The following is a 26,277-nucleotide window of genomic DNA, read 5'->3' as shown; positions in this document are numbered from 1 at the left end:
CCGAACTCTAGGTTACGGTCAGATCAGGAATGACGATTGAAATGAGTTGTTATTATTATTTGTATGTATTTAATTTAATCATAGTTTGCACTATCAAATGTGGAATATATTGTATGCAAACATGTTGTTATAGAACTAATATAATAATTGATCCTATGTATCGTGTACTTGTATGAACTTCCAGTGTATGAAATGGATAATGTATTTTTTTTTAACGCACATGTGTAGCGATTGCAGTTAGAAAAACTGATCTCGTATGCGTTATTTCATCGGAAATAGTATCTCCCTCTATAAAATATGAATATTTATTTATCTGTGTGCGTGTTTTTTACTTAGTGTTATTTCTGGAAGTAGATACTTTTGTATGGTATTCAAAATTGAATAAAAATACTCATTTTGTGTTCGAGTATTCTCTTTGTACACAGGTTAATCGTATTATGATTGGGCTATTACAATTAAAACTGCATTCCATTATCCTAGCCCTTCTTTATTTTCTTGTGAATTGATGCAAAAATACGTTTAAGTAAACAAGATCAACTTAAAGTTAGATATGCGCTGATCTTTGCACAAATAAGAAAACAGCATACATTGAGTGTTCATCGGTATTTTGTTGTTAATTGCTATATGTGATAACTGTAGTTATATGCATGTGAGTAAAGAGTCGTCCCAGATGAGCCTCTAAAATCCGGACATGCTTATCAGGGACGACACTTTTTGATGCTATGCATTATTTTGTAAAAATGAACTCTGATCTGCACAAAAATCAAGTCTAGGCGGAAACACTCGTCACTAGTGAGTCTATGCGGTATATACAGGCTAATCCGGAACAATAGATCGCGCCCATGCATTTAGTCTCGTTTTCCCAGAGCTTGGCCCATCTACTGAGTCGCGTTCTGAGAAAATGGGCATAATGCATGTGCATTAAGTGTCGTCCCAGATTAGCCTGTGCAGTCCGCACAGGTTAATCACGGACGACACTTGCCGCATCAAGTGGATTTTTGCTAAGAAGAGACTTCATTTAACAAAAAAATGTCATAAAAGCGGAAATGACGTCGTTGATTAGCTTGTGCGGACTGCACAGGCTAATCTGAGACGCCACTTTACGCACATGTATTATGCCCAGTTTTCTCAGAACACGACTAAAATGTTCGCGGGTCATTACGAGGTTGGTAAGCATTTATACCGATATTTTTCATTCCACCTTTGACTATTGAGCTATGATCGCTTCGCCAGTTTTGACCGTTGTGGTACGAATGTAATTATATTTCTGCTGATGTGATTGTATCGGTGTGGTATCATCGTACAATTGTGTACAACTATGTATCAACAGTTACTTTCAACTGCGTAACATGAAAATCAACAGCATTATATGAAAAACAATGTAACAAATTGAGATGCTTTGATTTGATTTATTTATATTGAGCAATACGTTAACAATATAGATCTTAATCGACAATATAGATCTTAATTGTGTCAAAAACTATTATAAATTGAACCATATTTTAATACATCAAATATTTACGAAATCTCAGTGTTCCATCTTATTTCCAAGTAGAGTTTCTACCTAATGTCACATGTTTCTTTGTTAAAGAACGTTAGGAAATTTCATGATGGCAATATAGCACTCCGTGTAAAACGCTCAAAGTTTAAAAAGCTCAATTATAATCACATATAATCACATATATTTTTTTGTATTTTTAATGCATTGTCCGTGGTTTGGGTAGTCCGTGGTTTTGGGTGTTCCGTGGTTTTGGGTTTATGGTTTAAACTCAATAAAATGTTCAGCATTTGCCAGACCCAACGTCCCACGTCTTAACGAAGCGGTCAGCATCGCTGATAGGCTTGCCAAATGACGTCATCATGTCGTTGTTGGGCTCGTTGTCATAGCTACCGAGGAGGCCGTTGGTCTTGCCGAAGTAGAAGCCGTTCATGACGATCGTGTAGTAGTCCATGTCCTTGATGTAGTCGACCTTAATGTGGCCTGCAACGTCAATGGTCACGCGACCCTCAAGGGAGGTAATTGTGATGTACTTAAAGATGGCGGGGGTGGTGACTGGTTTGTTATCGACCTTTACCTGTAAAGGAAGGTGTAAATCATGTAAGCGATAATGTATTGAAATGAAAATTCAGTGCTTATAAATTTTTGTTTAGCACACTGCATAGTTCATGCCAAATAAGCGAACGCGTGTCAGCAAAAAAGGAGAGTGTTAGGAACGCGAGAAATCGTTACAATGTCAAGCAATTATAAATTACAATGTAATTATTAGTCAGCTATACTTTTATTTGTATTCGTAATTTATTTCATGTAATATTTTATTAAAATGAGCATAACACAGTACAAAAGCAAATAACAATGTCTACCGAATTCACACTATTGTGTGCGTGGTTTGCAGCCTCAAGTCTTACAATACACACCTGTCCGTTGGAGAAGAGCTCAATGGAGCGTCCGTCAGCCAGGATGGCCAGAGTTTTGTTTCCCTCCTTGTTGTGAAGAACGACTGTGAAGTTGCCGTCAGCGTAATCCTTAGCCAGCATGAACGAGCAGCTTCTAGTCAGGTCGTACTCGAAACCGTCAAAGGTGGTGATCCTGTTGCCCACAATCTTAGCCATGGCTGCAATACAACATTCAGTTTGGGAACCATTGTCATATCCACGCATAGTTCAGACGTTACAATAATTTAACAATAAAGAGAATCATGTATCGAAGTTAACATATTCTGTGTTACTACTTACACAAAAACATTCACTTAAATAAATTGTGCGCGAGAAAGTCGTAACTAAAACACGACATTGGCGAACATTACATCAACTTTAAGTTTAAACTAACGCGTACCTTCATATGGTGGCAGCCATTTGTTTGGTATGGAAATGGTAGGCATTGTTGGAATGTACTTCTTGATCTTGGACGTATCGAAGACGTACGTTGGCACTTCATCAAGGGACTTAAGTGCAAACGGCAGGCGCACCTCGGCCTGGATTTCACCGTGCTCTGGGTCGTACACGGTAACAGTCGTTGTATTCCTGAGGTTGACCAAAATGGCCTTAATGTCCGAGAGTTCCCTGTCTACTTCCTCCTTGATCCAGTCGAAGATGGCACTGGCAACCGCCTCAGAATTTTCACGAACCTCCCAGTATTTGTAGGCATTTCGGCTCTGCAATGTTGAAAGGGACTTTGAGGGTTGATTCATCATATTTATGTATAACGTGGTAAGGTATGTACATTGTATGTTTAAAGGTTTGTAGATTGCACTGCCGATAAAACAGCAACGGCATAGGTGAAATATTATTATTGCCACCAATAATGATATAATACTTTCTTTAGTTGTATCTAATTAAACTTATATGGTACATTACAAACCACGAACACTCACCTGTTGATATACCATGTTTGAGCTGAGACGGTCATGGATACTGTAGATGGCGGAGTTGAATAGGTTGGCAATGTCGGTTTTTGGTGTCAGGTCGATCTGGGCCATGTAGTCGACGTATGTATTGTATCTGTCGTACACAGACTTTACGTGAGGCGCCGTCAGGTTGTAAAGTCGCGCTGTAAAACAGCAATAGTTGTACATGTATAAACGTACTAACATAAGCGAAACATTCTCTTCTCATTGCATATTTGCAACATTTTAGCATGTCGACAGAAATGATCTGGATGCTTTCCGAATAAAATAAATCTTTGAAATAAAAGTACCTGTGTGACTGTTGTACAGATCAGCCATAGGTTTCACACTGTACGCACTAGTTGTTTGCAGCCGCAAAATGGCGCTCTAAAAGTTATATAAATAAACAGTGTAGGGATGCTGAATATAATCAATTACGTGCTTTTTATTTGGTATATCTACTTTAAAAACTGGAGTATATCTTATTTATTTGCATTTGAAACAGTTTTTTTTATTGCAATACATACGTATATTGTAGTTACCTGAATTTGTTTCTTTGACATCTCTACAAATTCAGACAATTTTTTTTCAAGCTCAGCGGAGAGTTCAATCCTGTATTCCTCTGTGACCTTCGAGGCGTCTCTGATTTTCATCCTATCATCAAGAGAAATCCGAAAGTATATTTTAATTCCTTGAGCAATCGGAGCAAAGTTATTGGTGTTTGTGGTGAGCATATGATTAAAATATTAAGTTATTTGAATTTTCTTACATGGCCTTTTCTGTTGCCTCGACGATGGCATCTACAATATCTCGTGTGTGGTATTCGTTGCGTTCGTACATGACAGCAGCGACTGCAGCTATGGGCTCGATCTCTTCGTTGATGGAGCCTTTGAATCGTTCAGCTTTTTCGCGTATCTCAGTGCTCATACCCTCCCCCGCAACATCAGCAAAGTTTCGGAGCTGGCGAATGTAAGCATCGGTCTTCCTTGCAGAGAATGTCTATAAAGAGAGCACAATGATACACCTATGGAAAAACAAGATCACTTGCGAATTTAAAGACTTTATGTATGTTGCAAATGGCGTAGTTTTCGTTATACAAAAAGAGCCTTCATTTCTAAGAGAAATGTATATATGATTTATATTCTTCATTATTATCTTCAGATTGTTCATAATACAAGGACATGCATCCCATACAAACGAAATAAAGTTTACTATTTGACCTTTAAATCAGCAAGGACCTCGGGTCTCCAGTGGATACGGCTGTGAAGCAGGTGAGAGGTATTGAGGCGCAGTGCAACGAGACCGTCGGTGATCTTCTGTCGGTTGACCACGTGGTACACTTCAGCGGCAACAGCGGAGCTGTTTACGTACTTGGCGCTCACGTGTAACTCGCTGGTAGGGTTCTCTGTGGATTACGAAATTTATATATTCGATACGAGTTTCATATATTCGATACAAGTTTCATATATTTCATTCGAGTTCATACATTCAAAGCGATTGGTTACTAAACCGTACAATTTTTGCAATGTTGGCTTGATAAACATTCAGAATAACACTGTTATTTACCAAGATCGTAATTCATCTGGAAGTCGAAGCTGCGTTTCTCCAAATCAAATGACACGACGGTATTCAGTGGGCGTTTGTTGTCATACTGGTTCGTCAGTGACAGGCGATATGGCGAAGACGTTTGTGCGTTTCCGTTAATGCCGATTTTTTTCATTGGTGTATCGATCTGCAAATTGTAAGAAAGATTGTATAGGTGTATGTTTAAGAATTCAATCTTCTAAACGCTTATAACTCGTAAATAATTGATATTCCGTTTGATAGATAGTTCCGTTTAAAGAAATTGGTTTATTTTGTCGAAAGTATACATACTTAGGCCTGTTAGCGTTTATATCAGTATGATATATTATGTAACCATGGTATATACCCCATTCATATTTTTGAATCAAGACACTTTATTGAGTGTTAGTTACGTAAAATTGAAATGCCTAATTCAAGTTGTATAAAAAGCGTTATTAAGTCCTTGGTATACAAATCGGGTTTCGACTTTTCCTGCACATTTGTTCGCATTAGGGTTTGGCTATGTATGGGAACAACGAGCGGCTGTTATACAGATGTATTTTTGTTAATTTGTTTTCAAATATTGGATGACATTTTTGTACAATCATGTTTGAGTCATGCATAAATTCATCGAGAATAATAACAAACAGTGGTGTTACAATGAATTTTGAATTTAAAAATAATATCTGAACGTTGAAAATTTACGCCAGTGTAGATCTTCACATGTATGTTTCCAAACATTTTCACATAAACTTATGATTAAAAAGTGTCGATTTTTCAATATAAATAGTGAATATATGTTTTCTTCTTAAATGAGTTTCTTGTTGTGTTTATTTATCCGAGCTTCCATGATAATCGCGTAAGTTAACATGCATTCCCTTTTAAACAGTGCCAAAAAACCAACGGTAAATAAATGTACTTTAATAATGAGCTGAGGTTATGCAAATATAAATAAGAATATTGCGATACATTTATGCATTTGATAGAAGTTTATTTCAATCTTGTTTATAACTACTTTTGTAGCTGTTCCGAATGTTTTTCGTTTAAACAAAATAAGTTATGAGTATTTAGAAGAACTACTTTATTAAGTTCGTTTATTTGCATTGGCAGGAGGCCATATAGCAACAAACATTGAATTTAAACTTTAGACGAACAGTGAGTAAATACTAAACTGTATTCAGTTGTAAAACCACTTACGATCAGATTAACTTCTCGCTTCACGCTGTCCACGGAGCCACTGACTGTGAACTGTTTTGTTTCTTGTCTTGCAGTCAAGTATTTCAGATCAAAGGCGCCAGTAATTTTGTCGTCGGACTTTCCAACATGAGAGATTACGTCTACGTTAACGCTCGTATATGGATGACTGATTCCAAAGGTAAGACTGTAGTTTTTGGATTTAGCAGAAGAAATGTCCTCAACCTTTGATGTGATTATAAACCGTTTTCTGCTGTCCTTTGAGTAGGTAAGCTCCGTCTTGCCGTCAAACCATATCCGTCCTCTGTTCAAGATCATTTCAGAACCAATTTGAAGGTCCTTAAATATGAAATATAAAATTTATAAAATAAACATTATGTTGATAATATTTACGTATTATTGAAATATTTATATCCCAAACCTTAATCAAATCACTAGAAAAATACAAAATTCTAGAAGATCACACACAACGTAGTCAACTCGAATTATTCCATCCGTTGCACAAATACAGTTAATTACAAAATAACTTACTTTGCTGAGGCTAGGGAGCATCAGTGATACATCAGCCTTCAGAGAGTCGGACAATTGCCTGATTTGGGACCTGAAAGCGATCTTTTTGGTGTCATCCTTGTCAGCATCCCACATAAAGGACCCCTCCGTGACGCCTGTGTTGCTTGATCCTGTCAACATCAAGCTTCTAGATGGAAGACGAACCTTGGCGTAATTGCTCGAAACATCGTATCCGTAGGTCATGCCATTGATTGTCAGATAAGACGTTCTTATGCTTCCATCAAGGTTGATTGTATTGATGGCACATCGGTATTCGGCACTTACTTTGTTTGTGGCAGGATCAAATGTCCCTGTTAGTTTCCGATTGTCTGACTTTGATATGATATCTTGAGCAAACTCAATAGTTCCTTGGTACTTTCCTTTTGTTGATCCACGAAGTGCTGTAGTGAATTGGACTGGTGCACGCATTAAGACAGAGACTGATTTCAAGTCGGATTCGTCAATCGAGAAGTCAACATCGGTAACGGAATTTCCATTATACTGTATTCCGATTGTGTTCGAAAACACACGTCCCCTTTTGTCAATCTTGGAGTTGAAGTTACCTTGTTTAAGGATAGTGAATGGAGTTCGGACCGTTCCTGTAAAAATTGTAGCAAATCCGTTTTCTGTGGAACTTCCTTCAACAACAATATTTTTACTTGGTGCCCATGAAAGCTCTGCTCGTCCATTATTTTTTCCTCTTCCGGAACCTGTTTTCACTGTAAGCCGCAGATTTTCGAAGTTGGAAATCTTACTTGTAAATGAAGCAGAGGCGTCCATGTTATACCATGTTGCGTATTTTAGACTGGCCTGTGCAGTAGCGGTTGGTAGATATGAAGACGTAATGCTTGTTGTTGTTTGGAAATCTAATAGTCCACCATTCTGCGAAAGTTTTAGTTCAGTTGTTTCGTATCCAACAAATGGCGTTTTAATCAAAATGCTGATCGTGCGAGGTGCGGAATTAAGGTTGAATGCAGAGGTTAAAGAAATCGTCTTTCCATTCATATAGGCGATATTTGCCTGTGTGGACATTTCGCCATTGCCAAGAACTAACTTTACATCTCCACCAAGTGTTTCGAATCCATTGAATGGAGTTGTGATTCTTAAAGATGCCGATAGAGGCGTGCTCGATGTTTCCAATGTTGCAGTTAAATCCTTACCAAACATAGATACTTGAGCATTGCTTTCATACCCATTCGTAACCGATGTATGTCTCATTGAAGCCCTTGTTGATTCAAATCCAGGGAAAGGTGTGGTCAGATCGAAGGAACCACTTAGCCGTCTCAAATCATAGTTGGCATAGTCGACAATTCCTTCAATTTTTTTTCCTTGCCCGTACTGAATCTGTGACTTGGTGGAAAATCTCCTGCGAGTTCCACTGTGTTCAAAATTTACAGAAACATCTCCTATAAAGTCTTGCGGAGTTTTAACAGTGATCGCAGCAATTATTGCATCATCAACGTTCAATTCCCCTTCAGCCGAGAAATAACTTCCGAACACTCGCGCATTCGCTGAGGTTTTAAATGAAGGCATATTAGATTCCCATTTTGTCTGAAGTGTCTGTTCATCGCGATAGCCAGAAGTGAGTGTTTTTAACGAGGTAACGAAATTTAAAGCTGAAGCATCAATAGAAAACGTAGTAGTCGACGTTACACTAGTGGCATCCCCCAAAGAGAGAGTTACTGTTTGAAAGAAGTTTGTGGGTTCTCCAGTCAGTATCAGGTCAAATGACATGTCCTCAGAAAACGGGCTTAGTAATTTTGCTTTTGTTTCTAATTTCCTGGCGGTTTTTATATTTTCAAATGATACCACAATCTGTTTGTCAGTCATATACTGCAATTTACCGTTGAAAACCATATTTTCAAGAGTACCTTTTAGTGCAAAGGATCCTTCAATTGCTTCATATCCCGGAATTGGTGATGTTGCAATCACTTTAGCAGATAAATCGTTCATGTATTTGATATCAGTTGCAATTGAGTATATTTCTCCAAAAATGTCAAAAACCAGCTTGTTTTCATTGTTAGGAAATGAGCCAATAGATGTAAATTGAGCACTTGATTTTCCTAGTGGCAATTGTAAATTTATGCTAGAATCAATTCCGCGCTCCATATTAAGGTTACCTTGTACACTTGCTGTAGATCGACCCATGGTAGCCTCCATAAAGCCGTTGAAGGATTTAGCGTTTTGGCGTAGGTTTGCCTTGCCCAGAATCTGTTCGTATCCTTGGAATGGAGTCTTTATTGACACAGAGCCACCAAGTTCAGTGCCAAGGTAATACGACATGTCTCCTGACAAAGTTTGACCAGACAGAGTTCCTTCAATGTGAGCTGCATTTCCATTTCGAATTGGGGTAACAGAGAACATACCGGATATCGGGTTCATATTAGGGCTTGAAAATGCAAATGATCCAGATGGAATAATTTTATCAAAAGCAACGTTTATGCTTGTCGGCTGTCCGTTGAATCTGAATTCAGCATTGGAACCAAATTTTGCAAAGTTGCCAGTATGTGTCATTGTAACTTGTACAGTTGGGAAAAAAACAGACTGCGCTGAAAGTTTAACAGACATTCCATTGGTTGTAGAAAGCTCAGAGCTTGCGGTAAAAATGTTTCGTCTTCCTGTTTTAATTTGTGCAAACGTGTTTGTGTTGGGGAAAACACCGTCATGAGTGGTTTTTACCGTTACAGTTTTATATCCTTCAACTGGTGTTTTCAAAGTGGCGAAAGAGTCCAGGCCGTTTCGTAGATCAGCAGATGCGTCAATTGAATAAACGTTCGAGTCGACTGCATATTCTAAGGCTACCTGGAATTTATCGGATGTTCCTTCAAATTCAACCCCAGTGGAAATTGTTGGAAATAAAGGTCCACTCGCAGACAGTTTCCCTTCCAACTTAGATCCAAAGTTAAAACTCAAGTCCGCTTGTGTTTTTTTGCCAGAAACAGTAACCTCGGCATGGTTTTCAAAATTAAACAGTCCTCCTTTGTGTGTCATAACTCCTGACACACTTTCAAATCCTTTAAAAGGCGACCTGATTGAAATATAACCTTCTAACGGTGTTTGAGTGTACTTAACATCGGCTCCAATTATTTCCTTTTCATCCTTCTTAAACACGATGTTGGTTTGAATTTCAGGGAACTGGGCAGTATTTTTGAATATTATTTCTATAGGACTGAAAGCGACGGATCTTATTGAGAAACTCAATGATTGTGTGGTTTCAAAGTCCGACTGAAGTGATGCAGTATGGTCGACCCCGTCGATTGTAATTGTAGCTTGAGAAATAAATTTCGAAGACGATCCGTCAAAGGAAAATACTAGGGATGCGTCAGTAATTGGTGTCTTAAGTGTTAATGATGTAAGAAGAGGCTGCATCTGGAATTGAGCATCAACATTAATGGTTTCATCGTCATCGATTTTCAAAATTCCTTTGCATTTGAACGTAGCGAGTGTACCTTCGTGTTGAATCAAAACATGTATGTCTTTGAAAGGGTTTTCCAATGAAAGAGATACTTCCAGAGGTTGAATCTTATAGGAAAATGTACCGTCTATAATTGTGTCACTTGCGGACCTTAGAACAACGTTTCCATTGTAAAGTGAAGGTAATTCAAAACTTGCAGTTATCGGATTGGATTCACGCATAATAACCAGAGGGGCATCGATGGTAATGCTTCCTTTCATCGATGTTTCCAAGTCCATATTCACAGTGATTTTGTTCGCGTTATCGCCCTTCGAAAATGCGGCTGAAGAACGGAAGTTCGTGATTTTCCCGCTATATTCAACTGATAATTCCAGTGGCTCAACTAATGGAGACCTAATTTCAATTTTACTATAAAAGTCGGGCCTTAATCGAAGCTCCAGTCCAAGGTTATTTTCTATCGACTTATACAGAAGTGTAACTTGCGATTTCAAATTATTATTTGTAATGTCCAAATTGGCCCTTAATGACATCGGTGGTACAAAGGGTGAATTTATCGAGGCATACGCGGAAATCTTGTCATTTGTATTAGTATATATAGTTATTTCATGGGTTGATTTGCTGAAAAGAATTTCAACCTTGCCGCCGAAGTCACCAGCCTTAGTATATTTGACTGAACTTGTATCAAATCCCGAAACAGGTAGCTGAACAGACAACTGTGCATTCGAAGGTAGTTTTAAATCCGTAGTTATTTGGATCAAGTTCAATTGGCCGTAAGTTAAAGATGCCCTTGCATTGTTATTCGTCAATTTCTGACCCCGTATGTTGTATGATCCAACAATGTCTTTCGTAAAGGGTGACATTATAGACAATCTCCCTTGGGATGGATTAGCCTCCAAATCACCAATGAATGCAATTTTTTCTAAATGTATTTCAGCGTGTGTCTTGAAGTCTGTTAGGCCTCCTTCAAGTGTGATTTTAGATACGAATGTTTGGAAGCCTTTGATTGCCGAGGTCATTTTGACATCTATGCCAATCGATGTTTGATGATTAATCTTTGAATCAATAGTGTAAAGCGCTTGTTGACCATACATTACAACACCTGATGTTTGACTGTTTTCAAATGGCCCAGAGTGTGCAAACGTCAAATTCACAGCTTTTGTCCACGGCGAGGTAAGTGTGAACGAAGTGTCAATGCTTGGAACGGACTTGAAATTTAAAGTCGACCTGATGTCCTGGCCTGCATATGCTAGACGCGCATTTGTTGTAAACCTGGAGCGCTCACCCTGATGGTTAAATGTTACTTCTACGTCCCTAGTCCATGGTGAAGTAAGTCTGAATGAAGTGTCGATACCAGCAACGGAATTGAAACGTAAAGAAGACGTTGCCTCCTTTCCTGCGTAAGTAATCTCGACATTTGTTGTGAACACGCGGCGATCGCCTTGGTGGTTAAATCTGGCTTTTATATTTTCTATGAATGGAGATATTATATTCAGGTCACCGGCATAGGTATCATCGGTGTTGAGATCGAGCTCGATGCGGAGTTGGCTAATCGTCCCGTAAACGATTTCATAACTTGAGTCAAATTTTCTCAAAGATCCTTGTACTGTAAGGCTTGTCTCAAAATTCTCTGTCCATGGAGTTGTTGTTTTAATGTTTGCTGAAATTTCGGGCGACAGAATAACTTCAACATCAGCTCCAATAGATTTACCCATTAAAACGAGAGATCCACTGGTTCTGAAACCATTCGCATCTTTGCCATGGAGGAGCGAGATAGATGTAAGTTCAAATCCGTTAAACGGTGTTTTTACAGTAATATCACTTCTCAATGATTGCTTTGAAACCATTTCCGACTGAACTGAATATTTGACTTGACCATCATATGAGACGAAGACATTTGAATTGCAAGCACCATCAACATTTGAATGTGTAAATCTTATTTCGGCATCTTTCGTTGCAGGCGATTTTACATTTACTGTTCCTGATATACCTTTCATGGAATCAAAGGTACCCATAAGAGAAGATGGACCCGAGGGCGTTTCTATTTTGGCTTCGCAATTGAATTTCGAAATGGTACCTGTATGTCTAAACGATGCAGCGTAATTGTCTATGTCCTTAAAGGTAGATTTAAGGGACGCACTTCCGGTTACAATTTCGCCATTATTGAAAGAAACTTCTCCACCAAGAGTCTTGCGATTTTGCTTCGCCTGTAGAATTGTGACAAAACTTTGGAGAGATCCTGAGTGACGGAAGGTTAAAGCAAGGTCTTTCGAATCTACCCATGGTGTTGAGACAGTAATTGTGGCTATTGTGTCGTTTTTAGTATCCAATGTAATACCGAACTTTACTTCTTGTCTGTTAACTGAAGCTTCGCCCGACGTTTTAAAGTTTCTGATATCACCAGAGTGTGAAAAGGTTGCTTTAAGGTTCTCATATCCCTTAAATGGAGTTGTAATAGCAGCGTCAGACTTTAAACCAGTAATAGCATTGAAGTTGATATTTGCAGTAATTGCTTCTTTACCCATGGACATTGCAGCAGATGATTTGAAATTAAGTGGTTTCACTTCAAAATGAGTAAATGAGCCTTTGATTGGCCTTGTGTACGGACTTCTGATCGTTAAATCAATCTTAGATCTTTGAGATATATCTGCGTTCAGATCAATTTGTGATGTATCCTTGTTCAGTTGGAATTCACCGTGTAATTTGAAGGATTTCAAAGACCTTTCATGTGAAATTTCAATTCTGCCCTGCTTGTATCCATCAAAAGGTGTTTGTGCAGTAGCTTCAATTATAAATGACGGATTTGTGCTTACTTTCAATGTCGCAGCGAGAACATCAAGGTTATTTTGTAATTCAATCCTAGAGGTAAATATTCCGGACGCCGATTCCTGGCTCAGTTTCCCCTTAATATCACCGAATCTCTTAAGTGGAGTTTTGATTGATACTGATATATCGGTCTTAGATTCAATGTTAAAACTGACATCTGAAGAGAAAACTCCAGTTCTTGGAACGGAAACTTCAATGATATTGTTGAAGTTCGTTGGTTTTCCATTGAATTTTGTTGACATTTTGTACGACGACGACGGTGTTTCTGCTGATAGAGAAGCGGTTATTGTTGGTTCTAATGCAAAAGTAACCGTTCCAATGTAGTTTTCATTGCCAATTTGAAGTTTCGCATTTGATGCAAAGTCCTTTATCGTGCCCTTGTATTTTATACTTGCACGAAGTGTTGACGTGTAGGTTAGCTCAAGATTGCATTGGAAGTCAGCACGGTCTCCAGCATGGCTGATTGTTGCGGAAATGTCGTTCGAAAAAGGCGTTGAAATAATCAGTGTGCCGCTTACTTGTCCAACACGTGTAAAGCGTGTTTCAATTGACATTATCTTTCCTCTCGGGTACTCAATCTTTGCACTTGAAACGAACCGCGAAGAGTCCCCAACATGCTTTAATTCGGTGCTAATAAATGAGAAATGCTCAAAAGGAGTTATGATTTGTAAAGCGAATCCCATGTCGTTGGTATTACGAATATCGTACACAGAAGTCAGTTGAACATTTTTTCCGGGCAAATATTCGATGGACAGTGATGATCTTCTACCAGTATCTTCCATGCTGCTCGAGAAGGTCATTTTGACGGACGGCACCTGCCTTAAGGGTGTATTGATCATGATGTTTGCTGAAAGTCCGTTTGTTCTATCGAGTGTTGCGACCCCCGACCATTGACCCACGATGGGCGTTGCGTCGAAACTTGCAGATGCATAGAGTTTGTTGTCCTGATTTCTGTATACGGCTTGTGCTGAAATCATCGGTGTAAATGGTGAGCTTAATTTCACGTTCACTTCAGTATTGCTGATGACAGATGAGATACGGATTGTTTGTCCATCACTGTATGTACCAGTAATGTCGAATGTATTTCCGTTTTGTATCAGTGTTCGGACTCCTTTAAGAGCAATTGGAGATATATTTGGCACGTTCAGAGTAAGGGAAACCTCATTGTAGTTCAAAGATCCATCCAGTGAAATCTTCTGTGTAGGTGTAAGCACTATTTCAGCTTTTCCTGTCTTTGTTTTACCGGAATAGTCTGCGTTCAGATTCATAACCATATCGCTATCATAACGAGGATTTAATGCTTTAAACAGTAAAGTAACACGATCATGATTTCTCAAATATTTGCCTTCAACGTTAAAAACTGCCATGTTGTTTGACAGCGCTTTCAATGAAGAATCAACATTTCCAGGTGCATGCATATGATTTATTTGGACAATAAAGTTATCGAGCTTCTTGAAAGATGTATTAATTTCAAGACTTCCTCTGATGGTTCCAGCAGACAAAGCCAAGTTTTGAACTCCATTTGTCTTAATAGAAATATATTTTCCATTGCCTGATACTCGGGCAGATGACTGTAGCTCGTTGGGACTCATCATGTGGTTCCAAACGGCACTAAAATCGTTTGATGGCAGTGTTACATTGATTGATCCAGTTGTTGAAATCTTCGGAGTTATCGTATATGTCAAAGAACTCTTAACGCCGTAAAGTTTGTTGTTGAGTTCGACCATTGCGTTTGTGTTCATACGTGTACCATCTCTTTGGTGTTGCAAGGTCAATGACACCTTATTAAGGTCACCCATTGACGTCTTAAGGTTAATTTGTCCGTTCATGTCTACTCCTTTCTGACTTCGAACATTGTTGAAAATCAAGTCGGCATTCATAAATTGCTTGTTGTAGCTATAGTTGATAACTGTCTTAATACCTTTGTTTGTACTATGTAGAAGTGACCCTTCGAAAGATTTAACTCCCATGGATGGCGCTTTTCCGACGAAGCTAGCATTGATTGTGGTCAGACCGAATGGTTTTTTAAGTGTAAAAGTAATTGACATTGCTTCATTCTTTTTGCGTTCAAGATCTATCTGAGACGTCCAGGTGTCTCTGGTATTGGTATATTTAGTATCCAAATTAATGTATTCAAATCCTTTTATCGGACTTGTAAATTTGAAAGAGCCTGACACTTTATCGTCCTTCTTAGACAGTACCGTGTCGAGTGAAACTTTATTTGTGTTGTCCAGTGTTGCCTCAACATGCGAAATGTACCTGTTGCTTGCAAAGGTTTGATTCACGTTCAGATCAACCGTTCGGGATGGTAACTGGATATTCACCGATCCGTCGAAATCATTTAAACCCTGCACTTGACCACTAGCTTTAATAGAAAGCCGTTGTGAATCATCCACATCAGCATTCCAGCGCAGATCCGAGCGACTGCTGTACCGTCCGTTCTTTACAGATACTTCATAATTTCCTACAATATGTCGGTCGGGGTACCCAACGTCCAGTGAACCTTGAACGGACTTTCCTGGATCGACTTGAGACGAAAGCATCGCTGAATACTTTTCTTTGCCTTGCTCTGCTGTCCCTCCAAGAATGTACTGTTCTGGTCCTAATTTGTATTCCGCGCCGAGTTTTACGGGGCTGGCCATACTCAACATACTCAGTTCAACTTCTGAGGTAATCTTGAATGTGCTGTCTGAAGGTCGGATCCAATTAGCATCGATTCTATTCACAGATTTTCCGACTTTCATGTTCGTCGAAGAGGTAAACTGGCTAGGGCTGGTTTCATTAGTCATATGTAAGAAATTAATCTTCTTACCTAGTACGTTCAGATCCCAACTGCCGAAGATGTTCAAATTTGCAGAAGACGCATCCTTGATTTTCAGCGTAGAATCGATGGATTCTTTGTTGTATTTCAGTAATAGAGCGGAGTCCAGCGACTTTGGCTCATGTGCATGGTCCAGTTTTGCTACCATCCGAATACCCTTCAAATAAATTTTTGTATGAAGTAATGACTTCTTAATAAATAAAAAAATGGTCATAAAAATGCAGAACATGAAGAATGAGTAGTTCACTTGAATTTATTTAATTTTAAACTGCAGTAGCAAGCCAAATGTGAATAAAATTGACCAACTGCGTACACTTTACACTATTTTTACAAAAAACTGTTAACTTTCTTACAGTTCCTATCTCCAGTTTGCCGTTTAGAGACACGGAGGCGTCGGTCCAGGTTTTAATTTTTCGGTCAAGCTGAGCTTCAAGATTGATTTGTTTGTTGGCATCTTTTATGTTGCCATAAGATACAGTTGTATCAAATGCTGACGTACGCTTGTTGTGATTGATGTTGCTCAGAAGTTTGAAACTGAAGTCTTGATATTTCTTAGATTCCATACTCCTGAAATTTATCGAATACCCCATTTAATAACAACAAAAGGAAAACAAAAATATAAAATATACAAAAATGCAATATCAACCCACACACGCTTCTTCGCAAGACGTCACATAAACGGGAAATTATGTTGTTTTTTATTACATTTAAAAATCGAATTTCAAAATATGTGTTTAACAATGCAATATTGTTTCTAATGATATTTGGAGGGAAAGGCAACCGAGAAACAACTTACATCGCCAGTCTAGCCTTTGTTAATGTGTTTGTGCTCAAGTTTATCATTTTTGAAGTCAATTTAATATTGTCTCGCGCAATTCCTTTGATGACGTATGTTACATCTGCGTCGGCGGCGATTGTCTTCCAGTTGCGATTGTCCACTTTACTCTTTATTCTCAAAGACGCTGGCTCTGATTCGAATTCGAGGGTAAGGACGTTCAGTGCTCTACCGCGTTTGAAGGACTTGGTTTCGAATTTGGCTGTAACATAAATACGTACTTTTGAAATTAAGATATTACTTACATCATATTACCTATACTAATTGAACACATCAACACAATTACTATTATATTGACAACTTACCTTAACAGTCTTAAAGTTTAAGTTTCACCGATGTTTATATATAGACATTATTAAATTTATTAAAAATACGCTTACATTTCAACGCCACTGGCTTGATAAATACTTTGTCCAACACCAAGTTCAGTTGAGTCATCTTCCCAAAGACATTGTCGTATTGGCCTCCGAATGCTATCAGTTCGTTGGTTGGAGAACGGATACTAAGTTGGGGTTTGAAGACAACTTTCTGTTTGGAAATTGTCTTCTGGAGTGAGGACTCTAGAGAGTAAGTTCGCTTTGGTCCAGTTGTGAGCGACGCCTGAGCAACAATCATGCCCTGCTTGTTTGAAAATGCAGCTGTAAAATATAAACAGACACCGTTCTCATTATAATATAAATATGCATTTGAATAATTGCAATCAGTAAGCGTATCATCTTTTATGAATTAAGCAACTAACAAGAGAAACTGAATGTAAAATCAATATGAGTGTGTACAGACATACATTTTATGGAGATTGGTGAGGTGGTAAGCCCAGTAACTGAAAGGCTCGTATTCAAGAGTTTCCATGGAGCATATTCCACTGAACCTTTAACACTGACTGAAGTAAGCTTGGCTACATTAATAGACACAGCAGGCGTGTACAAAATGCCATTGGCAGTTGATTCGGATTTCAAGCTTCCGCTGATGTCGAAAAGCAGGCTTTTATCCCAGTTCATCTTTCCGCTGATAGTCTTTTCTGACAGGCTATTGATCACAGACCCTAAAATAACATATAACATTATAATGCCATTTATTATCTCTCAAATGGTTTATCTATTGCTCGACATAATGCGCACACAGATGGAGCACAAGAAACTTCAGCAAACAATATATTTGATAAATAAATTTTAAAATAAATAGTTATAAAATCACCATTCTAAAAACGGTAATCATATGATAAATTTACTGAATATCACACAAATGCAAACCTTTGAAGAAGCCCTTCTTCCACGGAGACTGCAGACTGGCATCCACGGTTCCTTTCTCCTTGTTCAGGCTTAGATCTACACCGATGCTTCGGTCAATTTTGGAATTGGGAGTTGAAAACTCAAATCGAATAGTGTTCTCGGAATCGGTCTAAAAATTGTTTACCACATGTATAATCAAATACGATATGCACATTCTTAAACGTTAAAGAAATATTACGTTTTCGATTTTTAGCCTTAAAATTAATTTAATATTGAATCAGTAATGAGATATATATACCATAATCATTTAATACACAAATAAAATTGAAGTAAATTATTTACATGAAGGTTTTTAGCCTCGAGTTTGTAGCCAGTCATCTTCAAATCCCTCTTGAAAAGAGTGACAGCTGCACTGACTGGTCCTGTGAAGGGGAAATATGGGGCAGCGTCGGTTAAAGAAGCATTGGGGTACTCTAGTTCACTGCAGATCTCCAAGCCAGTTATCTGAGCCAACTTTGACCCGGAACATGAAATCAAACGTTGACGATTGTCTGTAACCATCTTTTGGGCGCGTTCTGCATCGCGATGAATTGTGTAAAATTCAGAACTGTAAAAATACACGTTTTATATATTTTACAAAGGTTGTGTTATGTGAACATCAATTACCTATTAAGTAATATATTATTTCGAAATATTAAAAGGGACATCCATCTGTAAATCCAAATTATTAGCACTGAACATATTGACTAGCAATATATCTTATGATGTGTGTATAACAATATACACAATGAACGAGTTTATGTAATAGTGCAAAATTTGCAAATATAAACGGATAATATACAAAATAAAAATTAAAATGCAATCTATATTTACTATTACAACATTCGACTTCTCATATTGACGCCTCTTTTTAAAAGCTATTGATATTAATCAGTGCAGCATGTGCTACGCATGTGAGTTCGCAGTTTGCATGCTGTTGCTTATAAATAATTCTGTTTTCACAACATTTAAATGATATCATTTTACTTTCTGTTTCACTAACATGACACAGCATAAGGTATATAATGGAATTATAATGTACCAAAATAAGCACTCACTTGATACTGATTACGTCCATTTTGTCCTCAGGCATGTCGAACTGTGCGCGCAGAATTGATCCTTCCGATAGTGAAATCGACCCTTGGATTGACGTGCGTGTGTGCAGTGTGGATAACATCTTAACACCAACGCGAGTTGAAAGAGCTTCCACTCCCATTACTGTCGAAATTGCAATAGCAGCGCTGAAAAATTAAAAAGACACGCCTTATCTTTGAAAATGTTATTATTGTTCTGCAGGCTGTCGTGTATATATTATTTTCAGTAAGAGTATGCAATAGTGAATTTATTTACCTTGGTTTTATCAGTCCGTGGATATCGAGAGACCTTGGAGAAGAGGCCAACTTCATAATGTCGACTTTGCCGGATGCCTTCAAATCAACAGTTGCTGTTCCATTCACGGTCAGGCTAAGTGGGAAGCCGGAACTGGTTGGGATAACGATGGTGCTGTCCATAAGTATTGTGCTGTGGCTGTACTCGTAATCGTTTTCATTTGCAAGCTTCATCAGTACATCCAGGAAATTTATGTTGTTCTGGCTCATAAGTGAATCAAGACCATTGAAGTTCATGTAGCGCAGCTCGTTGCCGAATACGCGAAGGTACAGCGATCCACGAAGATCATCCATGGAAACGCCCAACTACATGTGAAATAAAATACAATATATTATACACGGAAATTAAATTAAATTAATTCGGATGAAAATTCTTTATACTCGACACTGACAAGAAAAGATAAACACTTCAGAAATGTTGCTTGCCGAAAAACTTACCCGTTTGTCGATGCGATCAATTTTCATTTTATCAGCCTTGATGGTGTCGACGGCTGTTTCGGTGGAAGCTGCCTTGACGTTGGTTTCACTGAAATAACCGTTTGGCCCGAAGTATGATTCGAGGAAGTATTCGAGTCCTTCAATTCGTCCACCAATCTCGAACAGGTTGACAGCGTTTCCGAAAAGATCAACGGTGAGGTTGAACATACCAGAACGTGGGATGAATGATTTTGAAGACCAAATAATGTCACTGTCAACTGTTGCGCCTGTGTTGATTTTCTCAAGGAAGATGGAACCTTCGTAGTTTCTTGAGTACTTCCTCTTATCCATATCGAACTCTGCTTTAAGGGTTTCGTCTTCAAGGATTGATCGAATTGTTTGCTTGTGAGGATCAGATGTTTCCATTAAGTTAGATAGATGCGACCATATGTAGGATCCGACCTGATTGACCGGTTCCTTGGCAAGAACCTTCTTGATTTGCTTAATAGAGTCATCAGATGCGCATTCCATAATGGTCTTGTATGCGGCAATTCGGATTTCGGAGTCTTCTTCGGTGTTCATCAGCACCTCAAACAGTGCGCGTTTCTACAATATGCCAAAATGTGAACGTGTAGTTTGTTTACTTAGTTAAATAACAGTTTATACGAAACTCAATCAACGCGCTGTAAACTTTAGAAAGCTTGAATAAGTATTTAAACTAGCAATTGTGTTAGACTCACGTCAGCGGAGCAGGGGATTCGTCGGAAAGCTTCAACCGCGGAAATACGGATCTCGATTGGGTTCTCAGGGCGACGGAAGCACTTTTCCAGAGTTGCTATGGCGCTGGTTCCAAATCCAGCGTTTCCGATTGCGCGGATGGCCAACAAACTCTGAATAAAGATATTCATGAATTAAAGCCAAAAATAATGAAAACCATAGTGCTTAAGTGTTCACATAGTAAAAGACAGTTGTAACTTTATTAACGTATTTTTTAATTATGTATACAGGCTTAATTCATTAAGCTTAAAGAACAACAACAGAAAGTGACTTACGGTCCTCATGTCGCCTTCAATTTTGCAGGACGTTGCGATTTTGTTTTCCAGAAGTGAGATGATCTTCTTTACCTCGAGGAAGTTTTCGCAGTTTTGGTTGGTTCTGCACACGGAGTGAACAAGAGCGCTGACGGAGAGCATTGCCCTCTCTTGAAGGGTGTCCATTCTCAGAAGGTCCTTTTACAATGATCGGGATTATTTGCAAGCTATTATTTTAGTTGCTCGTTTTGAATAGTACGCATTTTGATTTTATCATACTTTAATGACATACATTTTCAAACATGTCTATTAAAGATAAAAAAATGAAAATTAACTGAATACAACACGGATATAAATAACCCTCTGGAATTTGGATCCTAGTCATAGGCATGTGATTATTAACAACTTAAACTGAGTTGTAACCATCATAAAAAGTCACAACAATAAACATCATGTTGATTAATTATGCCTCGTGGTTTACAATTTAAATAATAAATGCTAACCTTAACGATGTTCAGCATTTCCAGATTTGGGTTCTGAATGAAAGCCAGAGTGGTCATCCACATATCGGCCTCTACTCCGGTCACCACGGACGTAGTAATGAGCTGCGTCATGAACTGGATACCCTCAGAAGTACCGGTCATTGGAACAGCGTCCAGGAAAAACTTCCTGAATTCACAACACACAATTGAATAATTACTAAAATTATTTTACGCGCAAAAGTGATTTAATATCTTGTCGGATAAGTGTTGAATAAATTACTTATATACGAATCAGAAAGAATACACGTTGTTCATAAACTTACAGGACACGTGCGTTGTTTTCTGGGCAGACGCTCTGATTCTTGATTCTCTTGTAAAGCGCCCCCATATCTGTGGCAGTCAGTGACCGCATAGTGAGCACGACGGAAGTAAAGAGCTTCGGCGTCTCCATGGTCACGCCATTGGCGGTTTGGGAGCAGATTGTCATCAGCTGGTTCTCCAAGTCTTGAATACCAGAAATAGAAGTGGTAGATGATTGCTGGAACTGCAAGGTAGCCCGCGTCTGCACCGTTGCAGACTTTGTCCTTGACTTGGATTCCTTCACGAATGTAAGGGTCTGAGTCGTGTGGGTTGTGGCCCCGCTTTCCTGGCGTGAGAAAGGCACGAAAGTGTGTCTCTCGTGGCAAGTGGCAACCTTCAGACGACCGCTGTCCTTGGCAATTTCTTGTTCGCATTCCTGTGAGCTCTTGAGGAGGGGCATGGACTGCACTTTCTGTTTTAGACAATTCGTAATAAGATGATAATCTGCTACTTGCTAATTTATAACGACGAGACTATCAGTAGTTTTAAATAACAGTTGAATAGTTGATTTATTAGTATGATAACTGAAACTGTGATAAAAATTACTATAATAACGAATATATCCCCAAATAAACAAAACATTGATGATAATCGAAAGCAATAGGAATATAGTATCATGTGAAACACTTGAAAGAAGCGGCGCCTTTGCATACCGAGTCGCTTGAGTAAGGAACTCCTTGAATTGCGGTATTGGCGTTCTGGCGTCCGGTGCATCCCAGAAGGTTCTTGGACTTCTTGATGAGTTTGCTAGACCAGCCCTTGTCTTCCGAAGTGTATTGGGTTTCGCAGTTTCCGGCAATATCAGACTACACAAATAATACGGAATGTGAACATCTTGTAATTAAGATATAAATTTAGCGAGTGACTAATTTGAGATTTTTTATTCTGTATCAAATACTACTAATTTCATTCTTATTTTACATGATTTAGCATATCCTGCCTTAAATGCCTTAAATATGGAAGAAGAATATGAAAATTCAGGATACTTAAGAACATTTTGATGCTAAACGATTTAATACTTTGAATAGGTCACCGCATGCGGCACTATGACATATAATTGCAAGCATGCACGTGTACCTCTTTGACTGTTTGAGCTGATGTAATGTCGTCCATGTTGTTCTGGATCATTGAGAGGATACCCCGCTTGATGTTCAGCGTCTTGTCAGATTCCATGCTGGCCAGACACAGATCCTCAATTTTGCCATCTTGGAAGGAGACAGTCAATGGGTTGGACTCCAGCAGTGCGATATCTGTTGACGTCACAGGCTTCATTGATGACGTAGTTGGGTCGTGTTCAGTAAGCTTGACGTCACTGAGCTGCAACACCCAGTACAAAGTGTGTTGAATTAAATTTGTATTAATTAATTTTATACATACAACCTTATTAAAAATGGTTTGTCACTGTGATACATATAAGAACATTGGACTAACTACCTCCTTTGTCGTGGAGGTAGTCAATTACCATTAAAAACGAATACAGTTTAGTATACAAAATGATTAAGGCTGTCGCTAATGAACTTCAACAGTATGCTTATAAATAATATACTTTCAATCATTGCACTGCATTAATCAGGGACATGTACGAACATTTACATTATGGGAACTTATTGTTGACAGAATTTCATATCTTCAAAAATATCAATTATTATTAGTTTTTCTAACACATAATATATAATGTATATAACAATTGGGATAACAATACACAATAATTAAGCAAGGGAAAAATGTTTTTTTCGAAAACTTTCAGTCGTTGAGGCAACGCCGTCCGGTGTTACAGGTCCTTGCGCAATATATACGGATTGTCCACGGTTATCGATGAAAAGCGCTATCAAAACGTTATATAGTTTAACCGATAGGATTGATGATAATAGATAAACGAACCGAAATGTTTAACCTTTCCCTAACTTAGGATTATTATTTTTTCTTGTTTGAATTTAATTCATTAAGTCTTGTTTTACTATTTGAGCATTTGTTTTATTCCCGTGTTGTTTTGCTTACTTGTAAACAAGTCCCTTTAACATGAAAACACTGATATATCGTGTCAAGTGTGACAACAATACGCCACCGTGATTAACTTTAACATCAATACGTGTCATTTCATTCGACATGAGCTCAACGCACTTACCCTCATGACCATTTCGCATTTGGAGACAAAGTCCAGAAATACGCGGGAAACCATGTGGACTCCGGCATGATCCTCAGATGCACCCTGTATGGCCGTCCGTACGTCCGTCTCGTACGTAAACTCGTAGGTCGTTCCCGGTTTGTAGTTGAATTTGCTTGATACCGTGCATTGTGCAGCGCATTTGTCGGATATAACAATATCTTGTATTGGACCTGAAATAGAATACATTTATATGAGGGTTATAACGATTTAACGGACAGTACCATGAAGGAACATTATTAAACTGTGAAGTTAATCAATGTTAAATCATCTAGATCTTACAGTAATGACACAGTGTAAATTAAGTCAAAAGAATACTACATGTTCATCTACTTTAATGAAATCAACTTTCTGATTTTATATTACAGACATTAATGTACGCTTAGCGTCATTACTTTATGAAACGTATTTAAAAGTGGCTGCGATATGAAATGGGATAGCATGTGGTCCATGTAAATGCTTAATTGATCTATTCTTCTTACACATGCGATGTGAACGAAAGCAAACGTATGACACCTTGTACTATGCTTATAAGTGGTTTATGTAAGGAAGCAAATGGAAATACAAAGCCGCAATGATGTCATTCTTCATACCAATATGAGCCGCGTCATGCAAATATGGGTCTTATAACATATGCGGCCAGTTTAGCTACAGACCAGCTCGTACCCATTCCACTTTATAGCGGACTGCGCAGCTCCGTAACTGACTGCGAATGTGCGGGTTAATCTTTAGCTAGGCTGTCCGCATATGACAGTAGACGTATTATATCATATTGTTTAAGTTATATTGTGACCGAGTAATGAAAACCATATTATAATCTGACTTAATAATAGTTCAGCAGAGTAGATATATAAACTATAGCACAATAACGTGGTAATGGAGAGTAACGGATACATTATTTTTATAAGAAAGAAATTAAAGTCATTTTAACCCATTTATGCCCAGCGTCTAGAAAAAAGGCCTTGGCAAACAGCGTAGACCCATATGAGACGCCCCATAATGCGATGTCTCATCAGGGTCTGCGCTGTTTGCTTAAAGGAATTTCCGTAAGAAATATTCTAAATATAGAAATGAATATATTACACATCCCTAATTTTGGAAATAAAATGATCCAATTTACAAGGATGGGATAGTCCATTAGCCATAAATGGGTTTATATTGTGTTTGTAAGTAAAGAAAGCGGATGCGATTTTAATGCTTTTGCACATTTGAATACAGATTTTTTTAAAACTAGTATTAGTTCAGGGCACTCTTAAATCGGTATGATTTGATAGCATAAAAATAAATAATAGATAAAAAAATAAACATTCGATTACGAATGGACTTAAATGTTACGTGATTTTTATAAATAACAAATGTAATTAAAATTCAGCATAAGTAATTAAAAAAAGAATTAACAATAATAACCATAGTAAAATACCAATAATCACCTCGATAGAGATCATGCTCAATTAGCTTATTATAATTAAGTGAAATAGAACTAAACAAACCATTTAAGCAAATATCATGAACAAAAATCTTCCGAAAACAAAGTCCATGAATATATTTTAAATAAGAACATGAGATTTGAGAAAATCTTGCAACAACATTTAAAACAACTTCACAATAGGCACATCGAAAATTGTTTAATAAAGAAATCCTATTTAAGTAAATTTGTTCAGACCTAAATGATAATAACACCAGCAGCAAAATATGAAAAATAGTCGCAAGAATCGCATACATAATGAAGAATGTTAAAATAAGATATCTAAATCTTTACCTGAGTATCGACCTGCCACTATGGCCACTATGGCAATAGCTTCACAGCTTAAACACTAACACCGTTCAAAAATATAATAATACTAAAATTAAAATAATAAAATAAGTCTTACCTGCTTGTGATCCTGCCACAAGGGCGAGGACGAACAAAAGTTGTAGCCCCATGTTGGGCTTGCAGGTAAATCTTCACTGTATTGAAGTTTGTCCGTCCGTACCGCGGCTTATATAGCGCGATTTCTGACATCAGCGGGTGCATAGTCCAGCACATCACAGGACTGATCACTGATTCAGCATCTGGCCAAGTACAAAGTTTTATCATTCAGTAGGACAGTCGCAATACCGTATATGTTGTATTAAGCGTACAACGACTTGAAAATGTGGCTGAGACTGTGTGAATGCGAGAGTGATAAAGTTTTATAATGTTTGTGTTGTTGAATCAAATTCGAGTTTCTGTAATATGCATTAGGGGAAACACAATATTGAAAACACGATTTTACGAACATTTGATAATTTAACCCATTCAAGCCTAGTGGACTCTTCCATCTTTCTAAATTGGATCAATTTATTTCCAAAATTAGGGATGTTTAGAATATTTATTTTTATATTTAGAAAATTTCCTACAGAAATTTCTTTAAGCGAACAGCAAAGACCCAGATGAGACGCCGCATCATGCCATCTTGCCAAGGCCTTTTTGGAGGCATAAATGAGTTAAACAAACACATGCTTTTGATTTCCAGTAATGCATGCCCATTCGAGTGTATACATGATGTGAACAATTTGTGTATCATCTTAATATGTGCATCAGCCGAGATTCTGATATCGATGA

The 26,277-nt window shown here is 38.0% G+C and overlaps 1 protein-coding gene across 1 annotated transcript; it reads right to left on the bottom strand.

Annotated features, from left to right (window-relative positions):
- Positions 1-1,393: 1,393 nt before the first annotated feature.
- Positions 1,394-25,720, bottom strand: LOC127861417 (uncharacterized). The gene is made up of 28 exons (XM_052399885.1): positions 25,565-25,720; positions 23,655-23,866; positions 22,607-22,846; positions 22,183-22,335; positions 21,493-21,941; positions 21,191-21,356; positions 20,709-20,885; positions 20,397-20,546; positions 19,678-20,262; positions 19,202-19,545; positions 18,910-19,092; positions 18,155-18,419; positions 17,834-17,981; positions 17,368-17,625; positions 16,964-17,221; positions 16,545-16,785; positions 16,102-16,315; positions 6,672-15,905; positions 6,144-6,479; positions 4,950-5,115; positions 4,604-4,788; positions 4,153-4,382; positions 3,926-4,037; positions 3,695-3,770; positions 3,372-3,547; positions 2,834-3,152; positions 2,416-2,612; positions 1,394-2,075 (listed from the first exon to the last, which is right to left on the bottom strand). Exons 1-28 carry the CDS (start codon positions 25,614-25,616, stop codon positions 1,782-1,784), a joined length of 15,420 nt encoding a protein of 5,139 aa, XP_052255845.1. The 5' UTR covers positions 25,617-25,720; the 3' UTR covers positions 1,394-1,781.
- Positions 25,721-26,277: the final 557 nt, after the last annotated feature.

The sequence above is a fragment of the Dreissena polymorpha genome, chromosome 16 (assembly GCF_020536995.1).
Source record: "Dreissena polymorpha isolate Duluth1 chromosome 16, UMN_Dpol_1.0, whole genome shotgun sequence".
Lineage (NCBI taxonomy): Eukaryota > Metazoa > Mollusca > Bivalvia > Myida > Dreissenidae > Dreissena > Dreissena polymorpha.
Note: the sequence above shows the minus strand (reverse complement) of the source record. Positions and strands in the feature narration are given on the sequence as shown.